The following is a 22114-nucleotide window of genomic DNA, read 5'->3' as shown; positions in this document are numbered from 1 at the left end:
TGAGAGCCATTGGTCTTAAATGAAAGCACACGCAGTTCTCTGAGGACTTGAACAGCTATCTGACATTCTAGAAGATCAGTTCTGTTGTCTGTAAAGCAGAGATAATAACACTCCTCTTTTTTTTTTTTTTTTTTTTAAAGCATTTGGCATATTGAAAGAGTTCAAGTGACAGTTGTACATGTTGCTTCTGATTTTATGACCCATGCTCTCAAGGAACTAACAACCATTGAGACAAAAGAGAGGTCCAACTGAACTACCATGAAATTTCAAATGCCACAGGCACTACAGGGAATATGCACCACCCTCATTTCTCCCAGTCTCCCCAGGAACACCAAGAGAGGTATTTCAGAGAAGAGTTCATTACATCCAATATGGACTTGGATGAAACACCCAGTGGTATCACTGTTGTTACAAAAGAAAAGGCTTAGGATCTCTGAGTGTCCTAACTTCTGTCTAGTCCTGCTTTCCTCCTCTCCCCATGGAAGACTTTCCTTTCTCACCCCTAAACATTATCAGGATCAGACCAATCCTCATCTCCAGGACCTGGAACAGCATATGTCAACAGGTCTGGACTAACCAACCCTAGGATTCAAAGTCAGCCTAGCCGTGTTTGCAGGCTGGCCCCACCCTTGTGTCCTAGATCCAATCCTAGTTTCCAGGACTTGCTTTATTCCTCGTACCTAAGCCCTTTGTATATCAGTAGTCTGCTGAGTAGAGCAGGCGCCCCCAGAAGAATCCCCCTGCCTTTCTTTTGCCAGATGATATTCCATGTGATCCACCCTGAACTCTGTACAATACCCGAGAGACAACTACTTTACATGGTTTTACGGGCAGAACACAATCACCAGGGTATCCAGTGTCACATCCATTGGTTTCTGTAATGGGCAGCTCAGCGTGCCTTTTCCGTGACTACTCTATTTGCAGGACAGTTTCTAAATCCAAGTTCTAGTTTCTTCCAGTCTAGTCAGTCATGCTGACATCAATCAAGGCATGTTTAGACTTGTCCTCAGATACACTATCTACTTTCATATCTAAAATAAAACTAGTCCCTTTTTTATCATTTCCATTACTTCCAGTAAAAAAAAATTAACATTAGTCTTTTATAAAAAATGTATTCTGTATCATTTTATTCATTTGTACATCATTATTATGTCAATATAAAGTTAAAAAGCAGTTTGAAAACAGATCTATTTTTAAAAAAATCCAGGGTGTCTAGTATTTGAATAAAACCTAGTGAATTGAAATATGTCCACTTCTCAAGATGCCTTCCCTTTCACGTTTACATATCCAGTTTTAGTAATAATCATCACTGAAGTTCATACTCCATTATGCAGTTTATACTCTCAGTTCTCCAACAGCAATATCAACCTTCGCATCAATGAAGATTGTAAGAGAGCACATTTCTGTTTTCTGAAAAATGCCTACACCAATTTGCCAGACATCAAACTCTGAAAGACTCTAACTTACCTATAAGTTTTGAGTGTCTATGCTGAATAGCCTTTCCCAAATTGTGTTTATAAACTCTGGTCCTGGGTGATACTTTGCACACACAAAAAAGTAGTATCAGTGGTTAAATGTGCTTGAGAAAAATGTGCCATACCAACCTTTTGAAGATTCATATTGTACCTGAGAACTGTTACATTAAGGATTCTAATAAGTCCTACAACAATGTTTTTTAATCCTTTGGGCCCCATACTTGTTTGGACATAGAAATTGTTTGGGACAGAATAGTTTTTGTCATCTGGAGTACTGAACTACTTGGAGCACAATTCATGAAATACTAATCCAAAGACCAAAAAGCTTCCCAATCAGTAGTTATTTTCTATCCATATTCTTGCCCCTGAGCAAATATCAAATAGCTCCTCATCCTATGGTCAGTCTAGCCCAAGTCCTCTTAGGATCTCCTCCAGCAGTAGAGAAAGGAACTAGAGCTGAAAGAAAGAAGTAAGAATCCAGGAAGAAGAGCTGGCAAAAGTAGCATGTGTCAGTGACATAGGGCTGGCGGTCAGTGAGGCCCCGAGGCACTCAGCGGATATGAGTGTGGTCATGATAATGGCGGGCTTCTTAGCAACCTCTCAACCTCTAGAAGTCTGTGCCTCAAGTCTAGATAAGATTTCGCCAAATCCAAAAATATTCACAGTCTCCTTTCAGTCAACTTGGTTATTTATAAGAGGAAGAAGAAGTGTAAAAATGCAAATCCTCAACCTTGCCAGAAAGTCTCCTCCATGTTTAGGACAACTGGCCAGAGTTCTCCTCCACTGTACCTTTAAGATATATTCTCAAAGAAGGAGAATATAGATTTAACCAGACAGCACTTAAATTTTAATGCAAAGCATAAGCCTTTGCACATGTTTACTCACAGTTACATTTTTTATTCCAGAGAATTCCAGCCCCAAATTATCTGTATGGAATGCCTTGTAATGAGTTCAGTTACTATTAGTTACTAATCAGTCATTTCTGACTCTTTGCAACCCCATGGACTGCAGCCTGCCAGGCTCCTCTGTCCATGGAATTCTCCAGGCAAGAATACTGGAGTGAGTAGCCATTCTCTTCTATCTTCCCAACCCAGGGATAGAACCCGGGTCTCCTGCATTGCACACAGATTCTTTACTGTCTGAGCCAAACAAGGAAGCCCCATAGTTACTACATGTGGGTTAAATAGCATAGTGCATATTCTCATTGAGGAGTGAGTGCTGTGAACACCAATACCTGTTAAGGAAAAAGTACAAGACCCTGGACCTCTTATGATAATTCTGCCCGCTAGACTTCAAGGTTATGCATCAGAAATTAAGGACCTTGAAATGTGACCCTAACTAGTTATGTGATGCTGGCCCTGCTCTTTAATTTTCCCCTAGGCCTCTTCATCTCTGAATTGAAGAACCTACATGGGTTTATGGTTAAGAGTCCTTCCTGTTCTCCTCCTGGGCCTCTGAGAGCTCACATGCAGGACTGAGTGAGACAATCATAGATACCATGTGGATAATTCATGTTACAACTGTCACCACCTCAGCTTGGTAAGCTGTGTTCCCATCTCTAAGCAGCCTGAGGCGAAGGGGAAAGGCTGGGAATGAGCAGCCACAGACAATCTTGCTCTGGTACAGACATTCAAGTGGTCCTGTTCATCCTCACACCCTTTCCGCCCCTGTGGGCTGTCCTTCCTCCCTCCTGCGCCCTGGGGCCCCACGCTGTTCTCAGTCCCTCTTTTCCCAGCCAAGACAAACTGGTTAAGTTATTAGAGGAGTGTATTTTAGTTACTCAGAGACACACACACTGATACACCCATGTGAGGATGAAAGACATTAATTTATTTCATGGTTTAGTTTGTAAAAGTTCTTCCACATTTTCATAATAATTACACACACACACACACACACACACACAGGCTCATGCCAAAGCCTGAGGGAAGCATAAAAATTCAGAATCTAAAGAGAAATATCATCCAAAATCTACAAAAAAAAAGGTGACAACTTTTTTTCATTAAGAAGGAAACGGAAGAGGGTGTAAAAAAAGAGAACCCCAGAGGGATGGGATGGGGAGGGAGGTGGGAGGAGGATTCAGGATGGGGAACACATGTACACCCATGGCAGATTCAAGTCAAAGTATGGCAAAACCAATACAATGTTGTAAAGTAAAATAAATAAATAAATTAATTTTTTAAAAAAAGGGAACTCTCTTACACTGGGAATGGTGGGGATGAAATTGGTGTAGCCACTATAGAGAACAGTCTGGAGGTTCCTTAAAAAACTAAAAATAGACTTACCATGTGATCCAGCAATCCCACTTCTGGGCATATATTCAGAAGAAACAAAAACTCAGTCAAAAAGATATATGCATCCCAATGTTCATAACAGCACTATTTATAATAGCCAAGACATGGAAGCAAACTAAATGTCCATTGACAGTGGAATCGATAAAGAAAATGTGGTGTGTATATATATATACATAGTTACTCAGCCATGAAAAGAACAAAATAATGCCATTTATAGCAACATGGATGGATCTAGAGATTGTCATGCTGAGTGAAGTAAGTCAGACACAGAAAACCAAATATTGTATAATATTATTTATATGTGGAATATAACCTTTAAACAGATACAAATGAGCTTATTTACAAAACAGAAATAGATTCACAAACATAGAAAACAAACTTATGGTGACCAAAAGGGAAATGTGGAGGAGGGATAAAATAGGAGTTGGTGATTGGCAGATACATACTACTATATATAAAACAGATAAACAACAGGGACCTACTGCATAGCACAGGGAACTATATTCAGTATCTTGTGATAACTCATAGCAGAAAAGAATCTGAAAAAGTGTATACACACACACACACACGTATGGACTTCCCCGGTTGCTCAGTGATAAAGAATCCACCTGCAATGCAGGAACTTCAGGAGACGCAGGTTCGATCCCTGTGTTGGGAAGATTTCCTGGAGAAGGACACAGCAAACCACTCCAGTATTCTTGCCTGGAGAATCCCATGGACAGAGGAGCCTGGCAGGCTACAGTCCATAGGGTTGCAAAATGTCAGATGCGACTGAAGTGACTTAGCAAACACAGGCACACAAACCCATATATACACCTAAAACTAACACAACATTGTAAATCACTATGCTTCGATTTTTAAAAAAGAAGGAACAAGACATGATATATGATAAGTAAACACTAAGTCCAGTTGCCAGAATGGCAACTCCTTCCTGCCTTCTCTGCCATTTGGGTCTGACCAGGGAAGATCCAAGGAGCTGTAAATTCTCACCCTCTCAAGGAAATGAGCAATGCTTTTCCAGGAGAAACTTAGTAGAAACAAGGAAAAGATGGTACAAAATGCTACTTTTCAGGACTATTTTGCACTAATATTCAAACAAATCAGCACCATTTTCTGAAGTGGATCCCTACACTTCACAGTTCCCTCCGTTTTCATTACCAGCACCACGTGTGGGTCTGACTCTGAGTGGTTATAAGTGGGGCCTTACACCACTGCACAGAAGCCTCTCTCACACTAGATGGCCTTTGGAGTGACTGCGGCTCCTTCTCTGGCTGTGGACATTCACTGGGAATGTATTGGTCTTTATTTAGGAAGACATTGCGTAAAAGTGTTAGGCTATTTGTGAATCTGTTCAGTGGTCACAAGTGCTCTTACCTTAAAGGGTTATGAAGATTGAAGTAGTAATGTAGATTAATAAGCATTTCACTTATTTTCCAGAACAAAGTAACTGAAAAGGTGTATTAGACTATTTGTCAATATTATTATAATTACATAATGCAGCCTGGCCACGTGCACTTATTTGCCCCCACCCCTCACTGGCTCTCACCTAACCATCTTCATTCAACTTGAAAATGAAAGCTAAGGTCAGGCCACAAACAGGGCAAACCTCCCACAGTGATAGCAGATATCACCAAGCAAGGCAGACAAACACCCTCACATGAGGAGCTCTGATTTGCTTCTAAGATGCTCATACTTTGCTTCCAGGTTGTTCTGATCTTGAGACCATGGGCACCCAGAAGACAGAAATGAATTGAACAGAGTTGCAAATAGACAAGTGCCCAATCTTTTCAGAGACAATATACTGGCATTCAAAAATGATTTGCAGTGGCCTAAAATTAGTGATTGTAAGAGGAAAGAAAATTTTAAGAGTTTGGGAAAGTAAGCTAAATGTTTCATAGACCTTACTGGTAGGTCAGATTTGAACAAGACACCTTTTTTTCTTTAGTGTCAATCCTTTTCCTTACCACTTCTCTAATTTCAAAAGATTTAATTGTCATTTCCTATATCGAAACCACTGTTCATGTTTGTCTTTCCTCCTCTGGGAGGGATGGGGTTTCCTCTACAATAGAATTCCTTCTTTTGTGTTCTCTGCTGTCACCCGCCACATTGAAACAGGAAGTAGAAAGACATACCAGTGTTTGTTTTAACCATACTTTGACCCCTCAATCTTCACTTTAAGGCACTGTCGGACTTTCTCTACCCTCATTCACTTTCCAACACCTGTCCTAAAAGGGGTTCTAGGAACTGATGACCAGAACAGGTGTACCTATGCAGGGCCGACTTTCAGCAACATTTTGTAAATACTAACATTTCACCAAGTGGTTCCTTGCCTCCCTCCCTCTTACCCTACTCCCAGACTCTCTTGCATTCATTTATAACCTTACTAGGAGGTATATAAAAGAGTGAAAAGCAAGGAAATAAGCAGTCCTTTTCTGGCTGTGAGATTTCCAAAGCCTATGCCACTGAGACACTGAGAGGACTCTGTGGTTTAGTTAGCATGGTAGATAAATGCAGGAAGGTAATCCTTGCCTCATATCACCAACACCACCACCATCCTCTTAGCATCGGAAAGGTTCTCTTAAGCTGGAGGAAGAAAGAAGAGATAAAAAGGACATAATGAGAATGTATAGATGATGGTGGGTCCAGATAAAATGGACTGTCGCCTATCTTTTGAGACCCCAATAAAGGGATAAAGATTCAAAATATGTGCATATGATCTGACAACAGGAGGGGTCTTGCCTCATTCCAGCGATGGGTTCCGAATTAAGGAACCTAGTTCTAAAGAAGAATGGCTGCCCAATGATGTTAAGAGGGAAGGGTAACAGAGGGCCTACCAGGGAATCCCTGAAGGTAGAGGACTCTGTGATGGGAACAAGGGTCATTTCAGACGATCAGCATCACCTGATGACTAAGGATAAAATGAACCTTCCCTCTATGACCTTGGCATTTATAAGCCAGATCTGCAGTTAGATACAGTCCCAAGCAAAGGAAATTCAGTTGAGAGTAAATTTCTACTACCCAGCAACAGAGAGGCTCAACATAGAAATAAAATTCAATTATAGAAGAATAAATAAATATTACATTTCTTGCATATCTGAATATGGTACTGGAACTTGAACTCAGTACATACCAGTACAACTGACTTATACACAGAACACAATATGAATGAGGCTCCCTGGATTTAGCAACTTGTGGCCGTATGTGGCACAGCTGTTGCTTAATGGACTGGCGGGGAGCCAGTGCCTTCTTAGAAGACCTTTCAGCTTTGATTATAAGAGACGAACTAAAACAATAAGACAGGGTTGTTGTGTGGTCTGGAGGAAGGTGCAGAGGAAGAAAAGCGAGAGAAGTTGCTGATTAAAAGATGAAATCTCAGTAGCAGACAGCCAAGCTCCCAAAGTGATGCTGTATTCCCAAGTTCCAACTTTTCCCCGCTTCACCACAAGACCGCCAGAGTGGCGTGTGGGTAGGAAATGACTCCCAAAGTCACTTCTGTCTAAAAAAAAAAACAAAAACAAAAAACCTCTAGCGGCTTGAGGAAAAGGACATGAGTTGAAATGACTTTAAAACTGTTCTGTAAAACTTTTAGGGCTGAATGTTATATGCCCATAAAACAAGGAGGTTGAGAGCTGGTCTGCAGGTGCCTTGTGATTACTTCCAGTTACTGGCTGAAACACACTCCTCCAAACACACTCTTTGCAAGGAAGGGACAAAGCCATCAGGATGTGTTTGGGTCTGAGGAAGGAGCACTTGTGGGCAGGGCAAGGGAGGAAAGTGGCAGAGGTGGACTGACAGACAAGGGGAGAGAAAGAAATGGAAAATATTTTAAAAAGCCACTAGCACTTAGAAAATGAAGCAAGTTTTTAACAGGACCAATCCAGACATAATTCATCTCCAAGCCCTGTGTTGGCTTCTTGGTTTTACAGCCTGTGGTCTCATGAGAAAGAAGTCCTTGTTCTGGGCAAGACTGAACTAAGAGTAGAATGTGTAGAGGGTAAAGATTTTGCAGAGCTTGATGTTGTTTCTCTCTCCTTTTACACTCTTTCAGCCATTCCTACCTCCCAACTCTCAAGCACTCCAGGCTTTCTAACCACTTCCATACCATGGGAGAAAAGTAATTTGATTAATGAAAACTGAAGATGTTATTACTGAGGCTTTGGAGACCTATGATGTAATCTTTTCTTTGCTATTGGATGAGGGTGGTGCATCACACACATACACACACACACAAAACCTCATGCCAAAATCTTAAGCACTACAGAGTATGAATGGGAAAGATATTTTCTATAATTGATTTATCAATTCAGCCTTCATTGTGCATCTACACAGTGTCAGGTCCTGTTCTAGGGCTTCCCTGGTGATTCAAAGGTAAAGAATCTGCCTGCCAATGTGGGAAACACAGGTTCAGTCCCTGGGTAGGGAAGATTCCCTGGAGGAGGAAATGGCAACTCACTCCAGTATTCTTGCCTGGGAAATCCCATAGACAAAGGAGCCTCGTGGGTTATATTCCATGGGACTGCAAAAGAATGGGGCATGACTTAGTGACCAACAACAGTGTTCTGGAAACAAAGGATTCAGTGATTACTAGGATATGTTCTAGTAGAGGAGACCTTTCAAGGTATCACATGTAAAGGTGATTGTTTATTAATATTCCACCTACTCACAAATGCATAAAACTATCTTTGCATGCATACATGCTAAGTCACTTCAGTCATGTCCAACTCTGCATGACCCTATGGACTTCAGCCTGCCAGGCTCCTCTTTCCATGGGATTTTCCAGGCAAGAATACTGGAGTGGGTTGCCATGCCCTCCTCAAACCTGTCTTTTGTTATTCAGTTTCTCAGCCGTGTCAGACTTTTTGTGACCCCATGGACTGCAGCACACCAGGCTTCCCTGTTCTTCACCAACTCCCAGAGGTTACTCAAATTCATGTCCATTGAGTCGGTGATGCCATTCAACCATTTCGTACTCCGTCTCCTTCTCCTCCTGCCTTCAGTCTTTTCCAGTATCAGATTCTTTTTCAATGGGTTGGCTCTTTGCATCAGCTGGCCAAACTATTGGAGCTTCAGCTTCAGCTTCAACCCTTCCAACGAATATTCAGGATTGATTTCTTTTAGGATTAGCTGGTTTGATCTCCTTGCAGTCCAAGAGACTCTCAAGAGTCTTCTCCAACACCGCAGTTCAAAAGCATCAATTCTTCAGCACTCAGCTTTCTTTATAGTCCAACTCTCACATCCATACATGACTACTGGAAAAACCATAGCTTTGACTATATAGACCTTTGTCAGCAAAGTAATCTTTCTGCTTTTTAGTACACAGTCTAAGTTTGTCATAGCTTTTCTTCCAAGAAGAAAGTATCTTTAATTTTATGGCTCCAGTCACCATCTGCAGTGATTTTGGAGCCCAAGAAAAAAAGTCTGTGACTGTTTCCATCATTTGCCCATCTATTTGCCATGAAGTTATGGGACTGGATGCCAAGATCTTAGTTTTTTGAATGTTGAGTTTTAAGCCAGCTTTTTCACTCTCCTCTTTCACCTTCATCAAGAGGCTCTTTAGTACTTCTTCACTTTCTGCCATAAGAGTGGTGTCTTCTACATGTCTGAGGTTATTGATATTTCTCCTGGAAATCTTGATTCCAGCTTGTGCTTCATCTGGTTCAGCATTTTGCATGATGTACTCTGCATATCAGTTAAATAAGCAGGTTGACAATATAGAGCCTTGATGCACTCCTTTCCCAATTTTGAACCAGTCAATTGTTTCATGTCCAGTTCTAACTGCTGCTTCTTGACCTGCATACAGGTTTCTCAGAAGACAGGTAAGGTGGTTTGGCATTCCCATTTATTTAATAATTTCCCACAGTTTGTTGTGATCCACACAGTCAAAGGCTTTAGTGTAGTCAATGATGCAGAAGTAAATGTTTCTCTGGAATTCTCTTGTTTTTCCTAAGATCCAACAGATGTTGGCAATTTGACCTCTGGTTCCTTTGCCTTTTCTAAATCCAGTTTGAACTTTTGGAAGTTCTCAGTTCACATACTGTTGAAGCTTAGCTTGGAGAATTTGGGGCATTACTTTGCTAGTGCATAAAATGAGTGCAATTGTGTGGTAGTTTGAACATTCTTTGGCATTGCCTTTCTTTGGGATTGGAATGAAAACTGACCTTTTCCAATTCTGTGGCCACTGCTGAGTTTTGCAAATTTGCTGGCATATTGAGTGCAGCACTTTAACAGCATCATCTTTTAGGATTTGAAATAGCTCAGCTGGAATTCCATCACCTCCACTAGCTTTGTTTGTAGTGATGCTTCCTAAGGCCCCCTTGACTTCAAGCTCAGGATGTCTAGCTTTAGATGAGCAATCACACCATTGTGGTTATCTGGGACATTATGATCTTTTTTGTATAGCTTTTCTGTGTATTCCTGCCACTTCTTCAAACCTATCCTTGGGCCACCCCAATTTCAGGACATGTAGTTCATACTAGAGGATAATTTTTTCAGGCTTTCAACGTCTAAGAGTGCCCACTATGTTTGAAACCCCAAGCAACCTAAAATAACACCATTTACAGAATGTCATCTTCTGATAATTCAATAATCTACAGAAGCAGCCAGTGGGTAACGGCCAGTAAAAGCCCTTATCATGTTCGTGCCCTGTAGCTTTTCTCATTAATGATTCCATAAGTCCTTATATGAACATGGCATGCTCCAGTTTACATGTCTTGTTTACTCCTCATCGCACATAAGAATCGCTCCACTTTGGCATAGTGAAGAGGAGACGGTGGAGAAGAATGAAATTGTTTTGCTCTAGCCCCATCATTTAGTGGTTTGTTGCACCTGGGTGCCCCTCTTTACCTCCTGCAGACCTTTCGACCCTTCCCACTCTGGTTCCTCCATCTGTACTTCACAGAGACAATCAGGCTGAGACTACCAAAGACTTCCTGCTTGCCAAATCCATGGCCATTTCTCACTCACATTGTGCATGAATGTGTCACAACTGATGTCAGAGTCCAATCTCAATGCCTTCTGTTTGGTTAGGAGGAAGTCGAGCTTTGTCTTGGCGGGGATGGGGATCCCCTATGAAAATTCTAGGTGAGGGACATTTATATCCCCTGTGAGCTCACATCTGCTGCTTCCATCTTCCCCTACCCGGCCATGCAGCTCCTGCTTTGCCTCCCACCAGACATATGCCACACCTGCGCCACCTCTGTGGCAGTTCCTCTCCTCCAGTCCATCTGGCCCTGTGATAACCGCAGACCCTGACTCGGTACTCCCCACCACCCCCAAACTGCCAACAATCACTTATTCTTTCCTTCTGTGACTCATAAGGAGACTACTTTGGCTTCTTTTAATTTTTCTGTTTTTTTTTTCTATTGTAGGATAATGGCTTTACCAATTCAATGGACATGAATCTGAGCAAACTCCAGGACATAGTGAAGGACAGCGAAGCCTGGCAAGCTGCAGTCCACGGGGTTGCAAAGAATCAGACATGAATTAGCAACTGAAGAACAACAATTGCTTTACAATGTTGTGCTGATTCCTGCTGTATAACAACATGAATCAGCTAAAACTTAAAATACACACACACACACACACACACACACAAACATATATATATGACCATGTGCATGCTAAGTCACTTCAGTCACCGTGTCCAACTCTTTGCAACCCTATGGACTATAGCCCACCAGGCTCCTCTGTCCATGGGATTCTCAGGCAAGAACATGGGAGTGGGTTGTCATGCCCTCCTCCAGAGATCTTCTGGACCCAGGGATTAAACCCATGTCTCCTGTGGCTCCTATATTGCAAGCAGATTCTTTACCACTGAGCTACTAGGGAAGCATATATATATATAGAGAGAGAGAATATATATATATTCCCTCCCTCTTGAGTCTCCCTCCTACCCCATCCCCTATCCCTGCCTTCTGGGTGGTCATAGACTGCCAGGCTGGGCTCCTTGTGTCATAGAGCAGCTTCCTTGGGCTCCCTGTGTTAAATATATTAGCTATCCACTTTACACATTAGGTACTGGGTATATGTCCAGGCTATCTTCTCAATTAGGCCCCTCAATCAGGCCCACCCTCTCCTGCTTAAGGAGCAACCTAGATGTCCATTGACAGATGAATGGATAAAGAAGTTGTGGTACATATATACAAAGGAATATTAGTCAGCCATAAAAAGGAAAGAATTGGAGTCAGTTGAACTAAGGTGAATTAACCTAGAGCCTGTTATATAAAGTGAGAAAGAGAAAAATAAATATTGCATATTACACATATATATGGAATCTCCTTGCTTCTTATAAATTGCTTTGCCACTACGAGCAGTTTGACCCTTAAAACACATTGTTTACTCTTTTACAAAGGAGCAAACATCTTTCTAGGGCACTAAAATTCTCTGGGATGGAGATGAGGTAGGTGAGAGGCTAAGGGCACAACCAAGAATGCCAGCCGCAGACACATGGTATGTGGAATTTCTATTGCTGTTGCTACTACTACTGGTACCAGTGGAGCTCATATCTACTGAAGCCCTACTATGCACCAGGTACTTTTAAAATTAATTAATTCATTAATTTGGCTGTGCCATGTCTTAGTTGCAGCATGTGGGATCTAGCTCCCTGACCAGGGATTGAACCTGGGCCCCCTGCATTGGGAGTGCAGAGTCTTAGCCCCTGGACCACCAGGGAAGTCCATGTGCCAGGCTCTCTACCTTTATCCCCATTTTATATATTAGGTGACTTGCTCAACATGTATTTCTTCCTATGTTTTGGAAGCCATAGCCCACTCTATCACTCAAAGACATTTTTTCCTACAAGGGTCGTATTACCTGGACTCCATAGAAGATCCTATATGTCTAAAGCCCCATTGTAAGCCAGGCTCAAGTTCCCTCCCACACAGTTCTTAGGTCCCACGCACTGGGGCATGTTGCTTGTGATCTGATCAGTATCTCTGAATGTTCTTGGCAGTACAGACATTCCCTAGGACAATTAGAAAGATGGTTGGCCCAGAACACTCTGAAGTGTTCAACTTCCATGCCAGAGAATGACTGACTGTCCTTTCTAACCTAGCCAAGATGCCCTTGTACTTACTTCGTCTTTCTGAAGCAGGCGTATTTGTGGGTCACAAGGGACTCTCTCAAACCCCTCTTTCCTTTGATGTCTGGTACACTTCTGTATCCTGCTCCTCCTTCTGCTTTTGTGGAAATCCTTTGCATGGTCAAGTTGGTAGAGACCCCAAATTTAACACCTCCAAAATCAAACTGCCTCACTCTTTGCTCCTCTTTTTTTCTATATTTTCTACCTTGGTACCACCATCCACTCAGTCAAACAAAACTCTATCTCCCTCATCTACTTATTTATGTGAAAAAAAATTCTCAGCACTTAGAGCTAAAAAAGAAAAAAAAATAAAGCAATATAACTGATACTAAATCCTGTCTTATTATAGCAGTAATTACTTTTCATCCACTGACACAAGAACTCATCTGGGAGAGAAAAGCCATTCTCAACTCATTAAATGTGCATTTACCACTTTGTTTACTAGCCATCAATCAACATTTTAAAGTATTATTTTGATCAGTTTTGGACAAAGAAACATTTCAAAAGCTAACTCAATTGAGAAGAAATTTTTAACTCATTATAATTTATGATCAGTATCAACATTAATATCCTGTTTGTGATATTGTATTATAGTTTTGCAAGATGCTTCCCTTGAAGGAAAATGGGTAAAGGATATGTGGAATCTCTTTGTACTATTTCTTACAACCACATGTGAATATATAATTATCTCAAAATAAAAACTTTAATTATAAGATATCACAAAAGAGTTGTTTTACTCAAAATCTGTTTTTAGAAGATAAATAGGTGACTTACTAAACCCACTCCAGTATTCTTGCCTGGAAAATCCCATGGATGGAGGAGCCTGGTGGGCTACAGTCTATGGGGTTACAAAGAGCTGGCCATCATTGAGTGACTTCACTTTCACTTTCTTTCATTGTTACATTAAGTGCAAAGTTCTACATGAGTGTGTGTGTGTGTGTGTGCGTGCGAGGGCACACACGCGCAGTCACTTCAGTCATGTCCAAGTCTTTGCAACCTTATGGACTGTCACCCTCCCGGTTCCTCTGTCCCTAGGATTCTTCAGGCAAGAATACTGGAGTGGGTTGCCATTCCCTCCTCCAGGGATCTTCCCAACCCAGGGATTGAACCCACATCTTTTATGTCTCCTGCAGTGCAGGCAGATTCTTTACTGTTGAGACACCAGGGGAGCCCACAAAGTTCTACAGGAGCAATGAAATGGAAACACGATTCCAAAGAGAAAAAAAGGAGCAATGAGTACTAATTTCTCAATGTTAAAAAAGTGCATGGCCATACATTTTAAAATGAATGATAGTAATTATCAAATTGTTATGTTAGTGAGGATACATTTAGAAGAGGAGATTTAAAAATCATTTTTAAATGTCAATAATTTAGATAATACACCAGAGATAATATTCTTTGCTATAATTTAAACTTATGGCTAAATTTTTAGATGTTACTTTTAAAACCTATGAAGGGGTAAAGGGTTTCTCAAAAGTCTTTTAGGAGTTACAGGAAAGCAAAAATGAGTTTGAAGAGCTCTGTTCTAGCGATTCCAAGGATATTCCATTTCTAAGCAAGTCTAAGTTTTTACCAGTCTAAATATTGGCATCTACCTTTTGTTTCACTCTGGAATGCCCTGTCATTGTCTGCCACGCAAACTTCTGCTTATCTTTTAACTCTCTCCTCAAGCCTCAGCCCCTCAGCAAACTCTCCCCTTCTTCTCTGATATTTTTGGCATAACCAAGCACTTTCTTGTCATGTTCCTACTTGACCTCATGTGTGGCAGCATCACATAATATTACTATAAGTTTGTATTTGCCTGTCTGTCTCCCAATTTTGCTGTGCATATCTCTACAGTGAACTTCTAATTATTCTATCTTTGACACTGCCATGAAATAAATTCAATTCAATTTTCCAGTAGTCATGTGTGGATATGAGAGTTGGACTATAAAGAAGGCTGAGCACTGAAGAATTGATGCTTTCAAACTGTGGTGCTGCAGAAGACTCCTGAGAGTCCCTTGGACAGTAAAGAGATCAAACCAGTCAATTCTAAAAGAAATCAACCCTGAATATTTGTTGGAAGGACTGATGCTGAAGCTGAAGCCCCAATACTTTGGCCACCTGATGCGAAGAGCAAACTCATTGGAAAAGACCCAGAAGCTGGGAAAGATTGAAGACAGGCGGAGAAGGGGCGGCAGAGGATGAGATGGTTGAATGGCATCAGTGACTCAATGGACATGAATTTGAGCAAACTCCAGGAAATTGTGAAGGACAGGGAAGCCTGGCATGCTGCAGTTCATGGGGTCATGAAGAGTTGGACTTAGTGACTGAACAATAATAACAACCACTAACTTAAGACTTCTGCCTTTGAAGACATGTTTTCAGTTTAAGTGTTGTACACTAGAAGTAAAGATATTCAAACCTCTGAGCTCAAGGGAATCTCACTTACTCATTTACTTATAAAAAAATTCTGCCCTGCATTACCACACCATTGAAAGTACAAAATCATGCTAAGGTCAGAAATGGGTTGACTACAGATTACCTTGGTTTTTCCACATAGTGACTTAAGCCATTTGTAGTCAGAAATTGGCCTCAATCTTCAAACTTTCAGACTAGTGTACTTATCTGCCAGGTCACTTGAGTGACCCTCAAATACAGAGTCTTGAATGTTGACACAGATAATCTTATCTTGAGTTTTGTAAAGACTCTGTTTAGAAAATCATAAACGTCTTCCTCTATCATGTTATTTCAGCTGTCTGTACTACTCTACACCTGATTTAGGTCAATATAGTTCCTTTATTCAATCGCAATTATGATTGAACAAGAAAAAGTAAATAAGAACACGAGAAATTTCATATTGAGTCAGACATTTCAGCTGTTCAGTCTAGTCTTCTACTTCTTAAAAACAAATTAGGAAACATGTGGTAGGGGAACTAGTTATTCTTAAAAGGTTTGAGAATAAAATTTAAAATCCCTAGCTTCTTTTTCAATTCATTATGACTCAGTGACCAATGACATAATTTAAATATTTCTTTTTCTCTCTTCTTTAAAAAAAAATATTTATTTTTAATTGAAGGATAATTGCTTTACAATATTGTGTTGGTTTCTGCCGTACATCAACATGAATCAGTCATAAGTACACCTATGTCCCCTCCCTCTTGATACTCCCTCCCACTTCCCACCCCATCCCACCCCTTAGGTTGTTACAGAACCCTAGTTTGAACAAACATTTCTTGAAACCATTTAAGTTTAATACCTTCATTCATTTACTCATTCATGCCTTCATTCAGTGAGCTTTCAAAGAGCTATATGTGATATGTTCTGTTTATGCATACAGACTACTGACGTTATTTAGATTTCACCAGTTTCTACATGCAGTCTTGTGTGTATGTGTGTAGTTCTATGAAATTTTATCACATGTTTGTATACCTTGGTGTACTACCACTACAATCAAGACACTGAAACATTCAATCAACATTAAGATTGCTCCTCTATTATCCTTCATGTCCCCCCTCACACATACCTCTCTCCTCAATCCTCTACTATTCCTAACCCCTGACAACAACTAGCTTGTTCTCTCTCTCCAGTTTTCTTTTCTAGCTTTGAGAATACCACATAAATTTTGGAGAATATTATATAAATCATAAGCATGCAACATCTGAGATTTTTTTCACTCCCCATAATACTGTTGAGATCCATGTAAATTGCTGCATGTATCAATACTCTGTTCTTTTTTATTACTGAGTAGTATCATTGGCTTCCCAGGTGGCTCAGTGGTGAAGAACCCACCTGCCAAGCAGGAGATGCAGGTTCCATCCCTGGGTCAGGAAGATCCTCTAGAGTAGGAAATGACAACCCACTCCAGTACTCTTGCCTGGAAAATCCCATGGACAGAGGAGCCTGGTGGGCTGCAATCCACGGGGTTGCAGAGTCGGACACAACTGAGCGATTGAGCACTGCAGGCACGCAGGCACATTCCACTGGATGGATGGATCACAGTTTGCTTAAGCACTTATCACTAAAAAATACTTTTGTCATTTCCAGTTTTGCTCTATTACAAATAGAGCTACTATGAAGATCAATACACAGGTTTTGGAGTGGACATATATTTTCACTTTTCTGGGATAAATATTCAGTAGTCCAGTTACTGGGTCATATGGTAAGTATACATTTAATTTTACAAGAAACTGCCAAAGTATTCTCCAAAGTGGCTGTGCCATTTTACTTTTTCATCAGCAATATATGCAATAGCCAGTTCTCTACATTCTCACTAGCATTTAGTATTGCTATTATTACTTTTTAGGTCTTCTAATAAGTGTAGCCTCATTGTGGCTTTAATTTGTTTTTCCCTAACGATATTAAATATCTTTTCATGTGCTTACTTTCCATCTGTATATCTTCTTTGGCAAAATGTCTGTGCTTTGGCCCATTTTCTAACTGGAATATTTGTTTAGTCTTGTTTTCAAAGTTCTTTATATACTCTAGACACAAATCCTTTGTGAGATGTATGGTTTGCAAATCCTTCTGCTGAGTCTGCCATTGCTTTGTTCATCTGAATAGAGTGTTTCTCAGAGAAAAAGTTTTAATTTTGATTAAGTTCAATTTATCCATTTTCATTTCTATGGACTATGCTTTGGGTGTCATATATAAGCGCTCTTCACCTAACCTTGCCCTGAAGATTTTCTCTTATGTTTTCTGTTTGAAGTTATACAGTTTTACTTTTTATATTTAAACCTATGATCTATTTTGAGCTAATTCTTACATAAGGTATGTATAACTATCTAAAATGAATAAATCAGTAATTTTTCTAAATATTGGTATAGAAGGTGCCTTAAATCATTTAATTTAATTTAATTTCTTTTTGTCTTTCTTGCCATTGTTGCCATGTTTTAACCACATATATTTTAAAACAAAAAAACATTTTTATTACTTTTAATATTTTATTTTAATATTTTATTTATTTTAATATTTTTATCCTTTCTAGTGTGGTTCATTTCTTTTTGTATGTCTCTGTTTCCATTTGGAGTCATTTTCTTTCTATTTGGATAGCTTTCTTCAATATTTACTTTACTACTGGTATTAAATGATCTATTTTTGTCTGAAAATATGTTTAATTTTTCTTTAAAAGATTTTTTGCTGAATATAGAATTATAAATTGGCAATTATTCTTTTAGCATTTTAAAAAATGAATCAATCTGTTGTTTACTGACCTCCATAGTTTCTGTTGAAAAATCAGCATGCCAATCATACTGTTGCTATTTTTAAAGTAGCATAATTTTTCTCTGGTTATTTTTGAGTATTTTCTGTTTGCCTTCGATTTTCAGCATGTTTGCTATAATGAATCAAGTTGTGATTTTCCTTCTATTTATTCTTCTTAGGGTTTGAAAAACAGTTTGAATCTGTAGTTTGATATCAAGTTTTTGTCACCTTGCAAAATTCTCAGCTGCTAGCTCTTTGATATTGTTTCTGCCTCAAAATCTTTCTCTTCTTCTTCTAGAACTACAATTTACAGTAGGAATTTTTCACCAGGTCTCAAATGCCTCATGCTGTTTTCTATATTTTTACATCACTTTTCCTCTTTGAGCTTCAATATGTATGAGTTCTACAGTTTTCTAAATCTTTTCTCCTGCTCACAAACTAATCTATTAATTTCTTAATTTCAGTTACTGTATTTTTGTCCTAAAATTTCCCTTTGATTCACTAATATAGATTCTAATTCTCTGAGGACACTCTACAACTTTTTATCTACCTTGAACATACTAATAATAATTATCTTAAGCCAATATTCCATAACTCCAATATCTGGATACTCTGTGGATCTGCATTTATGGAGTGATTGCTTATTTCTTTGTTTAGTTTAGTTTACCATCATTTGATCCTGTCTCTTGGCATAACTGGAAATTTTTTTTATACTGATTTCTGGACATTGTGCATGAATATTTGTAGAGGTTTTTGATGATATTGTCTTCCTCCAGAGCATATTTAACTTTCTTTCGTTAGGCAGCTAAATATAGGCAGATGCTGCTGCTGCTGCTGCCAGGTCACTTGTCAGGTCTGACTGTGACTCTATAGACTGTATTCTGCCAGGCTCCTCTGTCTATGGGATCCTCCAGGCAAGGTGACCCTCCTACAAACAGGGGTTTAAGAGTGCTTCAGGCTGAATGTTATGCTTTGTGTAAGCTACACTATTTATGTTTTCCTTCATAGAATGTCTATGAAGAATATTTCATTAAGTGTCTCAATGCCCCTCCTTGACAGGATCTCAATTCCATTTTTTTTTTTGTCCCCTCCACTGTAAGACTCCTGAAATCACTTTTCAGTTTTTTTATTTAATAGCAGATATTTTATATCAATACTTGTTTTCTTGGTAACTGACTTGGAGAACGCATAGTTCAGAAATCAGAAAATATCTTAAAATTATGAGTAAAATATCACATTTATTTTTTCCATGGTTTCTATTTCTCTGGAAACTTGATCCCTCTAGTCTGGATACCTTAGAAGTTTTGACTTATAGATTTTGCCTCCCCAGTGGCAAAAACTGAAGCACGCTCTGGACTGCTGCTCTCTGCTCCTCTGCTTCTATTACTTTTACTAAGAATTGGCAATTTCCCTCAAGGAGAAAAAAAAACAAACAAAAACTGAGCTATATGTAGAGTTCATGTCAATGTAGCTTTCTTCTAACTGGGGATTGGCTCTCTCAAATCCTCATTGTTTTGGCTGATGTCTGATGTTTTCAAGTAGCTAATTTTTTGGTATTTTGTCCATTTTTTTATTTAAATGAATTTTGTCAATAGCCTAGCACCAGAAAAGTAAGAAAATACTCAAGGCTCTGCTCCCAGCTCAACAATTCTTATTAAGGGGACAAGATTTGTCTTCATAATGGCTAGGCAGATCATTTTTTTAAAGGTTTTTTGAACAAGTAGATTCAATTCCCAATGACTGACCTAGGATTCTTAGAAACCATTATTGATAAACCTTGCTGTCATATGTACTGAAAGGCAACATTTGGAATCAGATGTGAGCCAATTTGGAGGTACTTTCTTAGAGTTTTGCATGCTCCTCTGTTACCACTGTTTATCATGAGAATAATTCAAGATACTCAAACTCACTGCTAAATGACTTATTGGTATATAACCTTCTAGCTTGCCTCTTAGAACCCTGAAGACTAGAATGACTCACATTAGTTTTGATTTGGAAAGCATCACTCACCTCACAAATTTCTGACTTATCATATACTGACAACTGAAAATGCAAAATTTAATGATAAAAGGAGAGCCCTAAAACTGTATCAGATGACTATAGACCCAATGAAACCCAGGATAAACAAAGCATTCTGTTTGGATCACCACAGGCTTAACTTTTTGTTATCTCTTCCTTTGCTTAAGATATATAGTCCTTCTGGATGCTAACCTAATTCACTATAGGGATTTTTATGTTCTGGTTTCCTCTTGAACAGGAACAATATCTTTTCATCTATTGTTAACCTATTGCTTATCTTATTCCTTCCCCAATCTTTCGGACACTTGCTCATATATTCTCTGATTATCATTTCAATATTCTGGGCTCTACTTCATAATGACCCCCTCATAAATGAATTTGACATACACAGTATTATGAGATCTTTATTCAGTTTATTTCTCTCTGCTTCATGTTTGACTCCTAAGAAGATTATTTTTGTGTAATCTCTTTTAAATCATTTATACAGTGGTTTCTGGTCTCCTTCAAGAATTCTCTTTCCAGCATGAAAAATTCCTACTAATTATGGTAATTCAGTTTTAAAGTAAATTTTTATAAACCCTATTCAAGACTCTTTGAAAATACTTACAAATTATATTGAATAATTACTCTTTATCCACATAAACTGATTTAATTATTCTATTGATTGGTTAGTAAAATGTCTTTTATAATAATGATATTATAAAAGGAATCATCTGTCTGAAGTATGCAGTAGTTTCATTTAGATTAAGGTGTCACCCTTTTCCCAGGTAATCAGGCAAACCCTACTTGCTTGTATTTCCCAGGATCTCCTCAGGATTCCAATCCATGCAAGATGACCAGTAATCTTCTGGCATAGTGATTACTGCAAACCAGATTTCACATTCTAGCCACCTTTTTGTTTGGTTCCCACTTGAGATTAATCAAGACACAAAAGGGATCTTATCCCATGTCAGCAATTTATTCGCATCTAGATTATTTGGTCTAGAACCTTCTGAATATTTGGTCTAGAACATTCTGAGTATTTGCCACCGTTGCCCTAATACATCTTACCTGTCTTCATTAAAACATTTTGAAAAACTCTCCTCAAAGCTATTCTCAGCCCAAAGAAGCTAATTTATTAAGTAAATTTATTTTTCTCCCCATTTCCCCCCAAACTAACTTTCACAGATTCCCTTCCAACCTCCTCATTTCTCCTACTGTAATTGTTCTTCAGCTTTACTTACCCAGGTGACTGATGGCTTCCTTGTCCCAAGGCCAGGTGGCAGCGCCTGCAAGGTCTTCTCGTACTGAGCTGGCGAAGTAGACATTGAGGAAGTGGGTGCTGTTGAGCTGCAGTGCCTCCTTCAGCTCCTTCACACTCATGTATGCCCTGGGGAGCACGTAAGAGAGGAATTGTCACACCGAAGGATCATAGACAAGAACAGAGTCAGATCTGATCAGACTCTGACTTCCCAACCATCATTGCCTTTTAGAGGAGAAGGGCAAAGAGGCTGAGACCAGGTGTCATAGTGCTCTCAAAAGAGACACTAATACTCATTTAGAATATTTATTCCAAGATAAATAATACCCTACCTTTTTTGGCACCATAATATTTATATGAATACTCAGTATCTGACATCATACTCAGTTCCCCGCTTAACACCTAGATTATTTCTTCAAGATAAACCCAATAATACTCTTAATTCTATGCCCTGAGAATTACTCTCTTATCCATGGTGAATAAGGCCTTCCATCTCTCAATCTCTCGTTCTTTCTATCACACTGCACAATCATTACTATAAGAAGATTGATTAAATCTCTATTTCAGCATCTGCTTGCTTTGGGCATTTTTTAAAAAGGTAAATAGTAACCAGAAAACACAAAGTTAAAGAGGGAAGAAAGAAATTAGTTACAGGAAGGAAAGGATAACATAAAGCTACTGCAGGAAATATTAGTTTTATATATTTTTTTCTCTTTCTAGTACCTTAATCCATAGTCTCTCTAACCCTACTCTGACTACTTCATACTCACGGAGTATCTCTATTGGTGGCCTTCAAAGCACTAGGTAATATTATGTTTGTACTTAT

The 22114-nt window shown here is 39.2% G+C and overlaps 1 protein-coding gene and 1 non-coding gene across 2 annotated transcripts in view; both read right to left on the bottom strand.

The window, feature by feature from the left end:
* Positions 1-22114, bottom strand: part of PAPPA2 (pappalysin 2) — a 297914-nt gene that overhangs the window by 171311 nt on the left and 104489 nt on the right. Inside the window, exon 3 of the mRNA XM_061160780.1 lies at positions 21272-21417. Coding sequence (XP_061016763.1) covers positions 21272-21417 — 146 coding nt within the window. The remainder of the gene's footprint in view (positions 1-21271; positions 21418-22114) is intronic.
* On the bottom strand, positions 12368-12440 carry TRNAG-CCC (transfer RNA glycine (anticodon CCC)). Its single transcript has one exon. It is a non-coding gene; the product is annotated as a tRNA-Gly (tRNA).

Source organism: Dama dama, chromosome 14 (genome assembly GCF_033118175.1).
Source record: "Dama dama isolate Ldn47 chromosome 14, ASM3311817v1, whole genome shotgun sequence".
In the NCBI taxonomy this organism is placed as follows: Eukaryota; Metazoa; Chordata; class Mammalia; order Artiodactyla; family Cervidae; genus Dama; species Dama dama.
Note: the sequence above shows the minus strand (reverse complement) of the source record. Positions and strands in the feature narration are given on the sequence as shown.